Source organism: Xenopus laevis, chromosome 5L (genome assembly GCF_017654675.1).
Source record: "Xenopus laevis strain J_2021 chromosome 5L, Xenopus_laevis_v10.1, whole genome shotgun sequence".
NCBI lineage: Eukaryota > Metazoa > Chordata > Amphibia > Anura > Pipidae > Xenopus > Xenopus laevis.
This window is the reverse complement of record NC_054379.1, coordinates 13,359,323-13,378,255: the sequence shown is the minus strand read 5'-3', so window position 1 is coordinate 13,378,255 and position 18,933 is coordinate 13,359,323. Positions and strand designations below refer to the sequence as shown.

The 18,933-nt window shown below is 36.1% G+C and overlaps 1 protein-coding gene across 1 annotated transcript in view; it reads left to right on the top strand.

Annotated features, from left to right (window-relative positions):
* ush2a.L (Usher syndrome 2A (autosomal recessive, mild) L homeolog) overlaps positions 1-18,933 on the top strand; it is a 442,265-nt gene that overhangs the window by 147,090 nt on the left and 276,242 nt on the right. The window contains exons 22-27 of the mRNA XM_041562401.1: positions 8,314-8,444; positions 14,422-14,548; positions 14,703-14,804; positions 15,445-15,633; positions 17,433-17,563; positions 18,121-18,400. Of these exons, the coding sequence (XP_041418335.1) occupies positions 8,314-8,444; positions 14,422-14,548; positions 14,703-14,804; positions 15,445-15,633; positions 17,433-17,563; positions 18,121-18,400 (960 nt within the window). The remainder of the gene's footprint in view (positions 1-8,313; positions 8,445-14,421; positions 14,549-14,702; positions 14,805-15,444; positions 15,634-17,432; positions 17,564-18,120; positions 18,401-18,933) is intronic.

Sequence of the window (18,933 nt, the reverse complement as noted above, 5' to 3'; positions counted from 1 at the left end):
TCAAGAGCAATGGTCCCCAACTTTTTTTTTAGCCATGAACCATATTCAGATGTAAAAAGAGTTGGGGAGCAACACAAATACTAAAAAAATCACTTGGGTGCCAATTAAGGGCTTTGATTGGATATTTGGTAGCCCCTATGTGGACTGGCAGCCTACTGTTGGGCAGTACACAAGATTTTTATGCAAATAAAACTTGCCTTCAAGCCTGGAACTAAAAAATAAGCACCTGCATTGAGACCACTGGGAGAAACATCCAAAGGGTTAGTGAGCAACATGTTGCTCATGAGCCATGGGTTGGGGATCACTGGTCTAGAGCCTCACTTGCATTATTATGCGCTACTGGAACTCAGTTACTAGCAAACATAATATTTACCCACAATGCAGCTCTTTTCCCCAAAACCTTATCTTATAGCGTGCCCCTGCTAAGTAGCCTAGCTAATTAGAATCGAGCAACTTGTGCACAAGTTCCCAAAAAATAAGTACTGACTTGCATCTATATTGGTGCATTTCATGCAAGTTGTGGTGCACAGATTCCAGGTCAATAATCATCTGATTCTCCTGATGCAAGTTCTTTGCTTCCATGGTGGTAACCTGAAAATACAATAAGGTATAGGCTGCCAGTTGTTCCAGGCAATTGGGAGCAATGATACTTGGTGCATGTTTTAGGAGCGTTTATTGGGGCAAATCCCTGTTTCAATCGTAATATTCAAGTTCAGTTTTGCACCCATTCTAGCACTTTTCCCTTTTCACTTGTATTTGTAAATAAGCTGTTCAGGTATCTGCACATGTCTCTTTAAATGGAGAAGTACTTTGTTATGAATGAAGTTTGGCATGCAGTATCTTGCACAGGTCTCTGCTGATTGAGTCAGGATTAAGCTCATATTGATTTATATTTGGATATAAATGGTAATGCAGACAACCTGAGGACTAGACTTCTCAAAATTGCTGACCCAATTACTATTAAACTACTTGATGACATCTTAATATGTCCATTCCCTCTGGTAAAATACTACCACAGAGAAGCAGGATATAAGTTGTGTGTATGAAAAATGGAGACATAAGTTTATTTAAAATAATTATTGACCACAGCTGACCTGTTCATTTTCCATTTGCTGATCTCCTTGAGGTAAGTAATTAGATTTTTATAGCCAAAGATGATAATCAATGTTCCCCAGTTCTCTTTATTGATTAAACTAAGGCCTTTGATCTGACACTCAGTAACTATTTCTACCAAACTTGTGATGCTCCATTTAGTAAATGCAGCTTAGCAGATCAATACTTGAGGTTTTAGAACCCCAAAACCACTTTCAATGATGTGTCCTGCAGTAGAATCTATTAACAGAAACCAGAAATATGTGCCCAAAGTGTTGCAGGAACCTTGAAAAAAATCTTGAAAAATAAATGAGCTTTAAATGTTGAAAATACACCTCCCATTGAATTCTAGAAAAGGTTTGCCATAAAAATGACGCCCATAGACTCCAATGGGTGAAAAAAATTGTTGTGCCTTTTTGTTCGGCAAAGCGAAATGGGTCAAATACGCCCATCACTATGTAGCCAGCTTTTAGCTTTTTTAGATTTATTTTTTGATTTTGGAAAACTAGTCTTTTCTTAAATCACCGAAAAGATTTCAATCTGGAAAAATATTGTCTCCATGAAGTATATGTATTCATTATTATTTAATTATATGATATTGATTATTATTACCTTTTTCGCTATTACTTTTTTTTTTCTTTAACAGAAAACCAGTTAAGGTTTTTTTTTAAAAAAAGGTCACCATGCTTTTCTGGAATCACAAAAAAGACACAGTCTCATATCTTAATAAATGTGCACCTAAGAAGTAGAGTGATTCATTTTCAAAAGTATTATTTTTGTGTGTTTTTTTTTTCAGTTGGAAAACTTAACATTTAAAAAAATCAGAGGTTGCATTTTTATACCTTCACTTTCTGGACTTTCTGAATTTCTAGAATTGCCGAAAAAATTTTGATCTAAAATTGTAATAAATGTGCTCCTTAGTGTGCTATTAATGGCCTTACCCAATGTAATTTGGCTAGAATTCCTTGTAAAGACCCTTGGAGCTTTAAATGATTTAGGCATAGAATAAGTAACTCTGCATGGCTGTTTTTCATAGTAGGCACTGTGCAAGTATCCCCCTTCTCTCCAGAACTTTCCTTGGTGTTTCTCCAAACCTTTCCTTGATGTTTCTACAACAACTTCAAGGAAAGACCACTTAGGGATTTCATGGTTCATGTAGGCCATGGCATCTATTAATGTGAATAAGGAACTATGTGCAAGGTACAACGGATGGAAAGGTGCAATCAACCCCATTTACACCTTCCCTTGACCAGGCATAAAATGCAAGGCTTGGTTTGCACAATATACCCATGTGCCCTGTCTGAAGTCACCTCTAAATCTGAACTCCATTGTGGGGACTTGAAGGAATAAGATCATAACTCAACTATGTGATGTTCAAAATTCACCCTTGGCTTTAGCATCACACACAGATAATTCAGCTGGAAACTTCCCGAAGTTCTTTTTTTAGTTTTCTCAAAAGACAATTCCGGATGAAAAAAAGAGTAACATTGGAAAACTTCTTCTTTGGTAGCTCCTAAGCATTCAGCAAATGACAAAATATTGCCTTTGCAGACCTCTTGTTTCTGTCTGACACATGGTACTGATTAGTTACTTTCCCTTATATGATAAAATCTAATGTTCTGCACCCAGCTTGTTTTGTCAAGACGGTGCAACTCCTATTTAGCCCCATGATCTGTGTGAGTGCTGAAAAAAGACAATACCCTATTGATTTTGTTATATTCACTGTTGCATTTTGTTGCAACCCTAATAATCATTAGGCAAGCCTTCTCTTAGGCACCTTAAGCTAGCATATTTATTACGAATAAAAAGGGATAAATGAGACTGACATTAAAGGAATAAATAAAAAGTAAACTCGTTCATTGTCTGTGCCGAATAACTACACAAAATCTTTAAGATGGGAAATTTTCGGATTCTTCAATTACTCTAATTGATTGTTCAGTGCGCTCAGTCAGCCAAAAGTAGAAGGAAACTTTGTACAGAGATCATTAGTTTTTCTCCATTTAGAGATTAATCATGAGGAGCTCTGGCTCTTTAATTCTGTAATTTGTATATTTAATGGGCTGCTGCAGAATCTATGACAGTAATTAGCATTGCCTGAAAACTCATTAATACGCAACAACATGATTAATGCAACATTAATGCAAACATGAGTGAAGTTATTTGGGTTATATAGTAAAGAGATTAAAGTTATAATATCCTGTTTGTTTTACTAGTGGTGGGCATAATGGGATTGTAAAAATATATATAAGAAAACAAGTGACACATCAGTCATTTTAAGCTAAAGTTGGTCCAAGGGAAGCTCAGGATAATTCATTAGATTTTATAGCAAGAATTGACTAATAAGTCATTTTTTCTTTGAGTTGTTTTGCTCTGTTGGATTGGAAAACAATAGTTTTAAGATGCTCAATGAGTTTTATAAAATAATATGGGGCTATAAAATAATAATATGGGGCCATTTTCATCTACTGATTGGGAAGTCCATAGCCTGTAACCTATACCCCGTGAAAGAGAAGATTTCAGGGGTATTACAGTTCCTGGTTCCCAAATGTAAAAAAGGGGAGGACAAAAGGGGCTCAGTCTTTTTCTAGGTTCTACCATAAGAGGAGGTGGATTTGGAAGTTGGCCTAAGATGGAGATAGTTGCTTAATTGGTAGAATCAGCTCACAAGACTGCAAATCAGTGGGTCTTGGTGCACGTACCCTGAATGGCCACCTTCCGCTCCTCTTGCATCAATTGGTTGAAGTACAGGACCACAATTCTTTTCTTGGATAAAAATGCCTTTATTAGGAACACTGGCAGGACCTGGATAAGCAATGTTTCAGGCTACAGAGAGCCTTTTTTCAAACTAAGATGGAGATTGGCCTCAGCATGTTTTGAATCTTAAAAAAATCATTCCGTAGTGAAGCAAAGGCAACAAAGGCCATGTGAATATGTTTAGCAAGTTACAGACTTCCATGCTATCATAGTACACCCCAGGGATGTAAGGTAGTCAGGGCTGGTGAGCAAAAATGATTCTATGCTCCTCCAAGGAGACGTAGTGGGTAGTGATGGGCGAATTTATTCGCCAGGCGCGAATTCGCAGCGAATTTGCGCGATTCGCCGCTAGTGAATAAATTTGAAATGCCCGCGAAAATCCGCGGAAAAAATTTGCCGGCGTCAAGAGCGGGCGTTTCACGAATTTTTCGGCGAAGCGAAACGGAGCAAATTCGCCCATCACTAGTAGTGGGCATAGAATATCCCAGACCACACTGCACAGAGTAGGGTCTTGTGAAAGCCAAGCAGCTCTAGTAGGATGGAGTCAGTACCATGGAGGAAACTGGTGTACAGACAGATGTAAATAGTCTGTATGTACAGTTTTATTTGTATAGCGCTCCTTGAGGGCAAAGCACCATAGAGCAAAACAATAAATTGTGCATTATTATAAATATAAATCAGGCATTGAACCAGGGTTACTGGAGTTCTTTTCACTTTGAATTTCACCCAGGTGTGATGCCGTCACACGCCACGGTGAGGCTACATGGCATGCTGAAATCACAGCATTGGGGCCATGGGTACTGCCAAGTTTACTCCGTTTATGACAGGTCTTCATTGTGGTGTATCTAGTATAGGTAAATCTAAAAACAACTGGACTTGCTGAGTAATCGATGAAGACGTTTCACTGCTCATCCGAGCAGCTTCTTCAGTTCAACTGATGGTGTGGGAAGTTCTCGGCATATAAACTCTTCCAATCACAATAAAGGGGTGACATCTGAAGAAATTCACAGAGGTGTGGATTCTGTGTAGTTACGTCTTCATTGATTACTCAGCAAGTCCAGTTGTTTTTAGATTTACCTATACTAGATATAACATGGCCTGGATGAATGAAAATCTTCATAGTCTCATTGTGGTGTACATTTTCTTTGAGCACCACTAAACCACTGGGGCTACACCTGTAATTGAATGCTGTCCAGATGAAATACATTGTGAATCTATTGTCTCAGCCATTAAATGCACCAAGCGAGTACCTTCTGTTCATTAAATCTTCACTTCATGGTTGGCACCAATTTATATAGCTGTTCTTACAGTAACAGAACTTAAAATTACAGTTAAACTACATCACCTTTCCTACAGATAGATAACTCAGCGGAGAGAGAGAGTCACAATGTATGGATTTTAGGCAACCCCCACCCACCTCAGTTTGTTTCTTGTTTTCAAGTTTGCCTTAAAATTCTTCTGTTGTTAATCTGTCCTGTTTGGGACCATCTAATTCCAAATAGTTCTGTCCTTACTGACTAATAGTGGGAGTCTATGGATGTTGGCCAGGCCAAAAGTCAAACCAGGTTTGGAATCCAATTACTACCCTGGGGTTCAGGAATGCCTTACTTGAGACTATTGATCCAATGTTCTTCAGACTTACAGTAGCATGAACAGATATTGTTTATTTGAGATAAAGCAACCAAAATTTCCATTGTATAGAAATGACTATTCTTATCCCTCTTTGGACACACATCAAGAAAATCATACACAACCTTGTGTATAATGACAACATCTACATGTCCAATGTCCAACTTTAGTCTGACATCCTATATGGTTCTTCAGTTTCCATTTCTCAGTCGTAGAAGCATGAAGCCTAAGTTACCGTCAACCCCCAAAGTTCCCTGTCATTGCAAAACTCATGGATACAAAGACAATACAATTCCCTCTGCCATTATTTATCAGTGGGAATAAGTTATTTGTGGCCATGCATGATTGAATCTGCAGCGACAGCAAGTGATTTGTCTCCATGGATTTTGATCTTGGAATGGGACCATTTTATCAAAAGCCTTGCTTAGATTTCAGCAAGAATTCTGCCCTTCTAGGTACAAATCAATATTTTCTTCATTTGGAGAAATAAAACTTGTTAAGGATTACAAACATCAGTGTCCCTTAAACATTAATGAAATTCATGAAATGTTAGTATCAAATACTGTAAATATAAATGATCTACTACACAAGGTTTTATTTATTTGTCCTATAATGAGAATTTTATGGTGTCTAGAGGTAGAACTGATGGCACAATGATAATTTCTTTGATCTGTTACAGGGCTACTGCTTAGCCATTGGTAAACCCAGGTCATTACATTTTATTTAAAGAGCTAATATTCTTTCAGTGCTAATTATGAGACATTCATCAGTGCCTGTTTTTTATGTCAAACCTGTAGAAAGCAAAAGGCAGACAAAAAGCTATTTGGAGCGTTTTGGGTATGGAATAAACTCAGACCTAAAATCAATACATTTCATTTACTCTTCTGTTGCTGGGATTGTTTGGGAAATGCATCTATTACTATGGGAAAGTCAATGCTCTATCAAGAAACACACACACAATTTTTAGAATTGACCAAAATATTTACAATTTGAATTTATAATATTCTACAAATGCTGTGCAATATTTTCCATGTGGTGGGGTACTGAACTGCTAGAAGACAATTATGTGAGATGAGTTGCTTTCATTTTTTACAGGGGTTCCATGCTGTGTGACCCCAGAAGTAACGTCACTAACGGAATTGACTAAAAACTAGAACATTTGGATGCCTCAGCTAACAAAGCCAATTGTACATTTTTAAATGTCTCAAAAATAAATTTTGCCGGCTCTAATTCCTGTAACTTCCCTTAAATTTATTCAAAAGCGCAACACTGTTTAAGCGCTCAAAAATCTATAGTGCCAAAAACATTGAACTGTAGTTCACCAAATTGGAGAGTTGACCTGGGTGTAAAAACACCAGGTCCGACACTTGGAGTTGATCAATTGAACTTTAAATACATTGAAGTCAGCAACAATCGCACTCACCAAGTCTGGCAAATAGCCCGGGTGCCGTGCCCTGAAGCCGTAGCTTAGGCGAATTATAGCATCAAAAAATTGTACACGCACTCCTGCGCCCAACCGGTGAGGATAAAATCCTCACAAATTCCATTCCGTTAAAAGTTACACGTCCTAACGTGTTTTGTATCAAAAGATACGTAATCATAGGCACGTAATCATTGGCGCCTATGATTACGTATCTTTTGATACGAAATGCGTTAGGATGTGTAACTTTTAACAGAATGGAATAAAGCTTCTATTTTATCCTCACCGGTTGGCCGCAGGAGTGCATGTACAATTTTTTGATTTTTAAATATCTCCCTAAATAAATAGCCCACATCCAACCAAACTTGCCCTGCAGGGAACCCCCAGACTATCCTCCTACTTGGCAGATAGGGGTTTTCTGTCCAAATCATGACCACCTCTTCCCCCACCTGCATCTCTGTTCTTGAATGAAGGTAGCTCTGTATTCAGGGGATAATGAAGGTATTTTGCTCTGTTTTGGTAGAAAAGAACATGGGATGAAAAACATAGGTTTTTCCTCCACCTATTTTTTTTACAGCTCACCTCCTTTAGGAAGAATCTTTCTGAATGGATTGCTTGTAAAATATCATAAATAACATTAAATATGTTCTGTGCATCTTATTATATTGAACTTCTATATTTAACACTGGGATAGATAGACTAGTTACTGTATTTCATAAGGGATATTTACCTGAACTACAATAGAATCCAGGGGCTAATTTAAAAACAAAGGTGCCAAATTGCACCAGTGTAGTTGCCCATAGCAACCAATTAACCCGTATACCCTAAGAGGGTTATTTATTACAGTTTGAATGCCAAAAACTTGAAAAATTCAAGTTTTTTCTAGTATAAAATACAAATTTTTAGTTGGAAAAAAATAACATTTTTAGAGATTTAATATACCCGAGGATGTAAAATGTCTGAATTTGAAAATACGGCATCTCAGACCTAACGAGGTTGTATATAAGTCAATAGGAGCAGTCCCTACCCTATTTGGAAGTTTCTGTGGTCTGCGCTGGAATTAGCAACAAAATCTGACTTTTTTGGGAAAAAGCCCGAATAAATTGAGCGATCCGGGAAAAAACTGAAAAAAACATACAATTCAGATTTTCAGATTTTTTCATGTTTGTCCCAGATCCGATTAAATTGTGGTTTTTTTTTTAAATAATACTGTAAATAAGGTCCAATAGTGGATCCTAGTTTGGTCAGACTTTTTCAGATTTTGATAAATAAGGCCCTATGTATGTTAATAAATTAGCTCCTGGTGTTCATAAAGAATGTTTTTTTCCTAATACGTTGCTCATTTGCTACACACTTTCAGGTATAATTTCATGTAAAAAATATATATATAAAAAATGCATTTTCCCTGTGTACGACAGGCATTAAAATACAGTTCAGAACCAAGGAACCAGACGGACTGATTCTGTGTGCTGTGTCAGCTGGAATGCAGGAAGAATTCGTTGTTCTTCAAATAAGAAATGGACGTCCTTACTTTCTTTTTGATCCACAGGTAGAGTAATGAGCAAACTGGTGAAAAAGATCTCTATCAAAGATCCCAAAGGCATCTTGTGTGCGTTTAATGGTTTAAGATGATGAGGCATTTGCTGTTTTCATTTTTCCTATTGATCCAGGTTAATGGGTTCTCTAAAACCTTTGTAGATTGAAGTTCTTTGGGAGAGAACTATTGAAACACCCCGGGCGTTTTCCGATTTAATTAGTTATCTGTTTACTACTACTTCAAATTTTATGGCTAACAACAGTATGTTTAAAAATATGTTGACCTTGCTAATACCACGGCATTAATGTGTGTTCCACGGTGAGGTTCCTCTGCGCTTCTGTTAGTGCAAGGGAAGTTAATTGAAACAATATATTGCATTTTATTAGTATTTGATAATGCTTTTAGAGTTTAGTAAATCCAAACAATGAGGAAATTAAAACAAAGTCTTTTTTAGAATTTGAAGTATAAATAAAAACAAAAATTTTTAGTGCAGAAAAAAAACTGAGTTGATTATTATGCTTAAGAATGGACACAGTCATTTATACCATTCCTTAAAGGGGTGGTTCACTTTAAAGTAAACTTATTGTATGTTATAGAATGGCTAATTCTATGTAACTTTTCAATTGGCCTTCATGTTATTCTTTTTTTTTTTATAGTTTTTTAATCATTTTTCTTTTTATTCTGACTCTTTCCAGCTTTCAAATCCACAAAAACAATTTACACATTTTTTTATTGCTACTTTTTATTACTCATCTTTCTATTCATGCCTTTTCCTATTCATATTCCAGTCTCTTTTTTAAATCAGTTCATGGTTGCTTGGGTAATTTGGACCCTAGCAAACAAGCTGCTGTAAATGCAAGCTAGGGAACTTATGAATAAAAAGCTAAATCATTCAAAAACCATAAATTATAAAAAAAATAAAAACCAGTTGCTAATTGTCTCAGAATATTACACTCTTCCTCATACTAAAACTTCATCTAACCCAACAACCCCTTTAAATGTACTCGTGACCAAAGATTCTCCTTGCACCTCCCTATAGTTGGGTGAGACACTGATGTGCCCATCCCACCACTTATTCCAGATCACGAGCAACTGCACCGATTTACAAGGAGAACTTTGGAGATACCTCCACCTTCAAGCAGTAATTCAAATGGTAACAGTTAAAGGCAAACTATACCTGTCCAAAGAACTCAATGTAAAATTGCCCAAACTGCTCTTCAATGCACTTTTGTGTTTAACATTATTTTGAGTTTGCAACAGTAGTGCACCCTTGCCATTCCGTAACAGCTCCCCAGACACATCTGTTAGGCTTTGCTAAAAGAGTGATGGAACTGGGAAGAGAAGCATCCGAAGATGACTCCTGTCTCAACACCCTTAGCAGTTTTTTTGTTTGGTTATAGTTGAGTTGAGTTAGAGATCTGTAATGTAATAGGGTCACTTATAAAAGTCTGTCCAGTGCATATTTATTCACATATACAGATTTTTCCCTTGGTGTTTGCATGAGCATGACCAGTGTTTTTTTTTAATATTTTTGCAAATGTAAATTCACTAAAAATTTTGCAAATGTTTATTGAACATTTTTTCCACCACCAAAGTTGTGCACATACATTTTTACAATTGTGCCAATGCCATTTTTAAAAAGCCTTTAAGGACAATCCTGAGTCAATAGAGATTCACAATTATGCTTGCACATTAATCTTGTAGGGTAAATATATTCATTGTGCGCTGAGCAAAGTTTATAAAATAGCCCCACAGTGTAGTCTAAAAATCCAGGTTCTCTACTAGGACAAATGGTGGACCAATCATATAATGTGTCCCCATGGCCAATATTCAATTAGAGGTCTGATGCAAAAGCTTTGGGAAAAGGATCACATCCATGACCCACATCCCTCCCACATGGTATTTTCCAGCCTTCCAAATTGATATCTCGCTGAGCCCTAATTAGATACTGTATTCCGCAGGAATAAGGTAGTTTTGAATTATACATGCACTGTTATGTGGCCAGTTGTGTCTGGATGGCCATGTTACACCCAAAAAGAAATCCAAACACTCAAAGGCACCTAACATGTAAATATTTCCCTTTAATGAGGTCCTCATGGCCTTCCTTTTTCTCAGAGATGTCTTCACAGGTTCTTGGTCACTCCTCTGCACTTCTAGCCTTGCTCTGGGGCAAGTGCACTGAATCAAGCTATCCTCATATAGATGCATGTTAAGAACATGCACAAAAACATGGCGGACCTCACCAATGTCTCTACTTGTTGCTTTGGGAAAGTCTGTGGGAAGAGGACAGTGATAGTGTTTATGTTCTTGCCGTAAACTGTATAAAAGCTTCTTCTGATACTGAGCACCTCATCACTATCAATCCCTTGCGTAATGTTATTGCAAATGGTTGAATAAAGTTTTCCTGTGAACATGATTTCAAAATATGTAAGGACCTTCTGTTTTTTTTTTGTCTTTGCATTCATTTAATTTTAACTACATTGTCAAACCTTCCAAAAGTATAAAAAGGAGCCTATAGTGATGATCCTAATCAATGTGTTTAGCACTTATCTCTCACTTCCAGAATACTGTAGCCCAAGGGTTAAAGGCAGACAATTAAATAGCCCATGTCACTCTATTGAGTTCTTATTGTATATTTTGTTGGAGAGGGGTGGTAGATATGATGAGCCACTGGGATGTTTCATGTTAAAAGTTGGCTCATATTTTTATATTCATACATGGGAGAGATGGTGCCTATAGTAGCAGTGGGATAATAGTCTCTGGGAAGGGAGTATGACTGTGGGATAGCAGGTATAGTAGGGAGAGATGGTGCCTATAGTAACAGTGGGTTAATAGTCTCTGGGAAGGGAGTGTGGCTGTGGGATAGCAGATATAGTAGGGAGAGATGGTGCCTATAGTAGCAGTGGGATAATAGTCTCTGGGAAGGGAGTATGACTGTGGGATAGCAGGTATAGTAGGGAGAGATGGTGCCTATAGTAACAGTGGATAATAGTCTCTGGGAAGGGAGTGTGACTGTGGGATAGCAGGTATAGTAGGGAGAGATGGTGCCTATAGTAACAGTGGGATAATAGTCTCTGGGAAGGGAGTGTGACTGTGGGATAGCAGGTATAGTAGGGAGAGATGGTGTCTATAGTAACAGTGGATAATGGTCTCTGGGAAGGGAGTGTGACTGTGGGATAGCAGGTATAGTAGGGAGAGATGGTGTCTATAGTAACAGTGGGTAATAGTCTCTGGGAAGGGAGTGTGACTGTGGGATAGCAGGTATAGTAGGGAGAAATGGTGTCTATAGTAACAGTGGGTAATAGTCTCTGGGAAGGGAGTGTGACTGTGGGATAGCAGGTATAGTAGGGAGAGATGGTGTCTATAGTAACAGTGGGATAATAGTCTCTGGGAAGGGAGTGTGACTGTGGGATAGCAGGTATAGTAGGGAGAGATGGTGCCTATAGTAACAGTGGGATAATAGTCTCTGGGAAGGGAGTGTGACTGTGGGATAGCAGGGATAGTAGGGAGAGAAGGTGCCTATAGTAACAGTGTGATAATAGTCTCTGGGAAGGGAGTGTGACTGTGGGATAGCAGGTATAGTAGGGAGAGATGGTGTCTATAGTAACAGTGGATAATAGTCTCTGGGAAGGGAGTGTGACTGTGGGATAGCAGGTATAGTAGGGAGAGATGGTGCCTATAGTAAAAGTGGGATAATAGTCTCTGGGAAGGGAGTGTGACTGTGGGATAGCAGGTATAGTAGGGAGAGATGGTACCTATAGTAACAGTGGGATAATAGTCTCTGGGAAGGGAGTGTGACTGTGGGAAAGCAGGTATAGTAGGGAGAGATGGTGTCTATAGTAACAGTGGATAATAGTCTCTGGGAAGGGAGTGTGACTGTGGGATAGCAGATATGGTAGGGAGAGATGGTGCCTATAGTAACAGTGGATAATAGTCTCTGGGAAGGGAGCTCAGAATAGGAGGTCATATTGTGTTAAAAAAATGTTTAAAAAAAGCAGATCAACACAGTATCGACTCACACTATACTATGATACATTGCTTTTTTGCAATGAGTACTAATGAGAAACCAATGAGAAACGTATTGAACAAGACCTAGTTGCATAACCTCTTTGATGTCAAGAAATGTGAATTGTAGATTTGACCATCAAACTAAATACTAAAAATCTCTTTTCATGACTTAAATACGGTATTTAAAATGCAGCATCGTTTATACCAATTTTAACGCTAACAAAATGCACTTTGATGAGACAGCATTTAATAAAATGCTCATTAATTTCATCATTAGAATGGGTATGCCAAGAAGTTAGGCAGTTTCTTATGTCACGCCCAATTAGCATCCCATGCTAGTAATCCCATTAGTATTGTTCAATTCACTAATGGAGGAACTAATGGGCATGCTACCAGGGCACATTAATTGGGCATGACACCAGTTCTGGTGTTAATTATTAAACTACAATAATGAAATGCATGTTTGTGAAATATCAAAATGTTTAAATAGAAATAAATACAAGGAAAATGAATGGGAATGGAGGCCATATCAACCATATTGCACTAGATATGTATTTCATAATACTTTAGGGTTTCCAGGATTTGTTGAAATATGAGAAGGCACAGACAGAAGATCTGCCATTCTCATCTTTCTATGGACAAAAAACATGGTAAAATCATTAATTACACTCTAGGTTCCTTTTTTAAGGCTTCAAAATCATTGTTTGAAATGACCCTACCCAGATGCAGTCTTCCAGCCAAGGCTATAGATGGATCTGATTGGCTCATAATAACACAGCCCTTTGCATGCATTAATTATATACGCTCATTAAGCCTGTGAAATATTAGGTGGGTTAATATTTCAGTATCAGTGTTGTTGGCATATTAAAGACATGGTACAGATATATGGTACAGTATATTTATAAAGTCTCTAATTTAAAAAAAAAAAGAACAAGAACAAAAGAAACAAGTATAAGTAAATAACAGTATAAGAACCCAAATAGGTGAGGATAACATCATTCACAAAACCTCATTCGAACCTAAAAAAAATCAAATGCATCAAAAATTGTTCGATTAATTTAGACAAATTGGCACATTACTTAAAATAGTTTCAAAGTTGGTAATCTACACCTTCTTTGCCAATATAAAAGTTTGCCAGCTTTTGGTTGTTGAATTCTTATATTTGAGTTTTTGAGATTTTTTTCACTTGCTGTTAGGGATGCACCGAATCCAGGATTTGGTTCAGGATTTGGCCAAGTGCCTGGCCGAACAGAATCCAAATTCAAAAAATCATGTGACTTTTCTTCACACAAACAAGGAAGTCAAAAACGTTTTACTCTCTTCCCCTCGTTTCCCTAATTTACATATGTAAATTTACATATGTAAATTAGGGCTCATATTCAGTTCAATATTCAGCCAAATCTTTCACAAAGGATTTGGGATTCGGCCAAATCCTGAAATAGAGAATTTGGTGTATCCCTACTTGCTATATATTGAAAAGTTAGGAAAACTTGATTTTCCAGTTTTTGCTTCAATTTTATTCAATCAAAAGAGAGAGAGAAAAAGAGAGAGAGAGAGAAATAGGGCAGATTCATCAAAATCCAAATTTGAGAAAATTTAAAAACTCAATATTGAATGTGTGATTATTCATGTTAAAACTAAAAAATTTGATCACTTCAAAACATAAAAAACTTGATTGCAGTTGTATCATATACTACTAAATCTTACAAAATGGTTTTTATTTTGGAAATATTTATAGACTTTAGCTTTAAGATGCCAAATTTTTTAATTTTCTGTTTTGAAGTTTTTTATGCTGATTAAAAATTTTGGAAACTGAAATTCATGATTTTTGCCCTTAAAAATTGTGATAAAAATGTATTGATAAATCAGATCCAAATCTATTCTTGCTATTCTCGTGGTATTTTTTAATATCACTATGTTTTAAGCCTTGACAAACAAACCAAATAAATAAAATTACATGGTACATTCTATCTTTTAATAGGGCTCAGCAGTGGCTATAAGCCCCACAAATGACGAAGGAAGAGTCTATAATGATAATAACTGGCATGAAATAATTGCTGTGAGAACTCAAGCCAGTGGCACCATTACCGTAGATGGCCTATACACAGGTACAGATTCAGACATCTTTATTAGTTCATGTATTTATTGAAACTACCTTCATACAAATTTGTATTAAAAAAATATGTATCTAAAATATCATTTAATAAAATTATATATTGATTGTGACATTAATATTGATGTATGGATCTTCTCTACATGCAGGATCTGATTCTGCCACCAGTGGGGGCATCATCATTGGGGAGATGACTGGAATATTTGTTGGTGGGCTTCCAAATGATTTTTTAATCCAAAGAAATGATAAAGGTAACTTTTGCCCCCATAGAATCATTAACAGCTGAAGGTAATATTAGTTATATTAGTAATCATCTACTGTAAACTGATACCTTGACCTTATTCACATGAAATACATCAATAAAAATGTCTTGATTATTTCCATGATCTAAACTTAAGTACAACAGGTAGGAAACTGCTATACAGATGGAGTAGGTTTAACTGAAGCAACTGATGTACATAGCCATGTCCATTTTTCCACTAAGATAAATAATTTCCTGTGTGCACCAAATGCATCAGTAACCCTACCTTACCCACTCCAGATCAAGTTAAGAGGGGGTGATATTGCTAGTGCCACGCGAGGCCTCTCCTTACCTCAAAGCAGAAATGATTTTAAACTAAGGGCAGTAGAAAATAAAAAAGCACTTTAGGCTAAAGATCTCCATTAGTTATGGACTCCCAAATATTCTAGAGAATCTATAATATTGATTTGCAGTTGATGGCTAGACCTTGGACTTCTAGTTAGCGTCAAACCCAATTTCAGATAATCCTTCAGATATTGTGGGCTGATAGGTCAAACTTGTGGTCTAGCTATTCCTAATTTAGGTTATATTGACTTGGAATTATTGTTTGAACCCCATTTACAAATCTCTATGTGTCTATTTTTCTTTAGGTAATGCACAAATCAATAGAAAGCATTTTGTTGGTTGTCTTGGTGATGTTTACATACAGCGCAGTGGCAATCCCCTGGATAACTGGGAGACTTTAGACTGGGATGTTGCTGAAGAGAAAAGTAACATTCATGAAAAGTGGGAGGGCTGCCCAGAAACATCTGAAGATGGAGCACATTTTCTTGGATTTGGTAATTATTGTTTCATAAATTGATATCTGGGTGGTTCTGTAAATATTAATTGTTGATAAAATATACACTTAGGGGCTGATTCATTAAGGGTCGAATATCGAGGGTTAATTAACCCTCGATATTGGACTAAGAATTGAAATCTTTCGACTTCGAATATCGAAGTCGAAGGATTTAGCGCAAATTCTGCGATTGTACGATCGAAGTATTATTCCTTCGATCGAACGATTAAATCCTTCGAATCGAATGATTCGAAGGATTTTAATCCAACGATCGAAGGAATATCCTTCGATCAAAAAACTTAGGAAAGCCTATGGGGACCTTCCCCATAGGCTAACATTGACTTCGGTAGCTTTTAGCTGCCGAAGTAGGGGGTCGAAGTTTTTTTTAAAGAGACAGTACTTCGACTATCAAATGGTCGAATAGTCAAACGATTTTTAGTTCGAATCCTTCGATTCGAAGTCGTAGTCGAAGGTCGAAGTAGCCCATTCGATGGTCGAAGTAGCCCAAAAAATACTTCGAAATTCGAAGTTTTTTTACTTCGAATCCTTCACTCGAATTTAGTGAATCGGCCCCTTAGGGGCCCATTTATTAAACCTCATTTTTTCTGGTTGAGTTTTTAAACGGGAAAAAAAAACCTCAAATTTTTAGAAGGGAAAAAAACCTAGATATACTATACCCCAAAGCTGCTAAAAATCCAACTATATCCAAAAAATACTCCATCTCAAAACATGTAGAGGTGAAGTCAATGGCAGATGTCATTGAAGTTGTTTCTTTACATTGTGATCTGTGCTGTCATCCAACAAACCAAAAAAAACAATAAAGTCAAGTTTTCATGGTGATGATTCGATAAAGTTGAGTTTTTGTACAATTCCAATTCGAATTGACGCACAAATTTGTTGGGACTTTTTTCGCTCTGACTTTTTCGAGAAATATTTTTGATAAATAAGCTAAATTGATTAAACTTAGGTCGACTGTTTTATTTAAAAAATTCGATTAATTTTTATTTTTACAAAATAGTTTTAGTAAATAGTAAATAGCCCCTTAGTTTTATTAAATAACCCCTTACTGTTCACATATAGGTATATGCCAAGTTATAATAAATATGAAATGTTTAATAAAGAATATGCATGACTAGTTTATCATAATCATTTTACAATGAAAAATAAGGAAACTCAGTTTGTCTATTGTAAAAAAAATATTTAGGCCTAAAACCTTAAGCTGATCACAGACAAAATCCCAGTTTTTAGCATATCATCTTTTAAATATGAAAATTATACATGCATTTGTTTGAACAACATGGAGAGTCCGACAGTTACGTTTTAAATTAAATATTTATAATCCCAAAAAATCTTGTATGAATTTCATCTAGTTTTTTTCATGATCGATGCATATTTATGAAATAACATATCTAAAAAACTTGGCTGTGTTAATTTGCTGTAAATAAAAACAAGCTAAAATTGCATTGCTGCATTATTTTCCAACATTTAAAAAATGTTATTAAAACCTGAATAGTAAAATAATATAAAAATACACTTTCCATTGACGTATTCAGAAGCTTTTGACATTTTTTCGATTGATAAATCTTGAAAATTTAAGATACTGTGAAAAACTTATGAAAAAATCAAAAAATAGTCAAAACCTTGCAATGTAGTAAATCAGATCCATATGGAAAGCAGAATTCTGGTGTTGTCTTTCAGAGCAATCCCACTAAAAATATATCTGCAATATCAACATGTAGCTAGTAGAATGTTGAGAAGCTTTGTAACTATGTTTTTTTTTAAATTTATATTGATTTACAGGTTTCCTTGAGCTTTATCCTTTCGTATTTTCTGGTGGTCCAAGTTTTGAAATATCCTTCCAGTTTAAAACCGACCAACTGAAAGGGCTTCTTCTGTTTACATACAACACCGATGGACCTGATTATTTTATTGTATGTATAATAAATACTTCATTCATTAATTGAATTAAATTCAAACTGACAGTCTGAGTGGCTAAGTGGTAGGTGAAATTCAGTGTTGATAAATAAAAGGTAATGCACCTGGGATTTTCAAATATGCAACTCACTTATAACCTTAATGGGACTAACTCAAATCTTTGATAGGGAAGAGCCCTTGTTGGATAATAAATAAAGTTGCAGCAATAAGATCCAGGTTTTAATCCATATTATAAGGGGTATAAATTCGTAGAAGGAGACGGTAAAACTCCCCCTTTGCAAACCACTGTTAAGGCTACATATCAGAAAATGCAGTGATCAATGCTAAAAAAAGAGATATTAATGAAATAGAGAATGTCCAAAGAAGAGCAAGTAAGTTGGTGAAGGGTCTGTTAGGAGGCTGAGCAAGATTGGAGGCAACAATATAGTACAATAAAATTCCATGTCATAAAAAATGATACTCTGCATATTACCACATTTAATAAATAATACATTGACATTTGTGGTGTGTCTATATATTTTATTTGACAATTTATATTCCTTTTTTCATCTAGGTTCAGCTAAACAATGGAATCCTGAGTTCCATAATTAGAACAAAATCCACCCTCCTGCAATTAAATCTTTGGGCGGGTCTTTCTTATTGTGATGGGAGATGGAACAAAGTATATATCAAGAAAGAGAACACCTTATTCCTCGTCGAACTAAATAACTTAATAGACAAAGTAGATGAACCTGACAACATTCAGATAGAAATACAAGTCAGTTCAGCTGTTTACATTGGTGGTGTGCCAGAACATGTTCAAAACTCTTTTCCAGATCTTGATTTGCATCAAGGTGAGAATATTTATATTATGGGCTCAGATGTATTTTGGACATTTGTTATTTACTTATGTCTTGTTTGGGTTTTATCTAATTATTTTCAGACTGATTTTCTGCTTTCCAAACTGTATAAACACCACCTTGATAAATACTGTGTATTTGTCCTTTAATCCTTGGTCCAGGATTTGCAATAGCTACACAAGTATAAACAATATGTTTTCTCTGTCTTTATTAAGACACTGGCCACCTGTATGAAACATACTTGAGAGAATATAAAGAGAATGATCTCTTTTCTGCTCCATGTTGAAACCTACTCATGTGCTTTCTTATTAATGAAATTAAATCTATTAGTTTCATCATCCTAATGGAACATCATAGGATCATGCAGCATATTCTTGCTTGTTTGTTTGGCTTTGTATATTACAGATCTTTAGCTTGATTAATGATCCAATACAACATTTGTGTCTAAGATAGGAATAAGGTATTTCCCAGTTTATAATTCCAATGGAAGTTTTCATTAGCATAGTCACCCTTGAGTTTTCAACTAA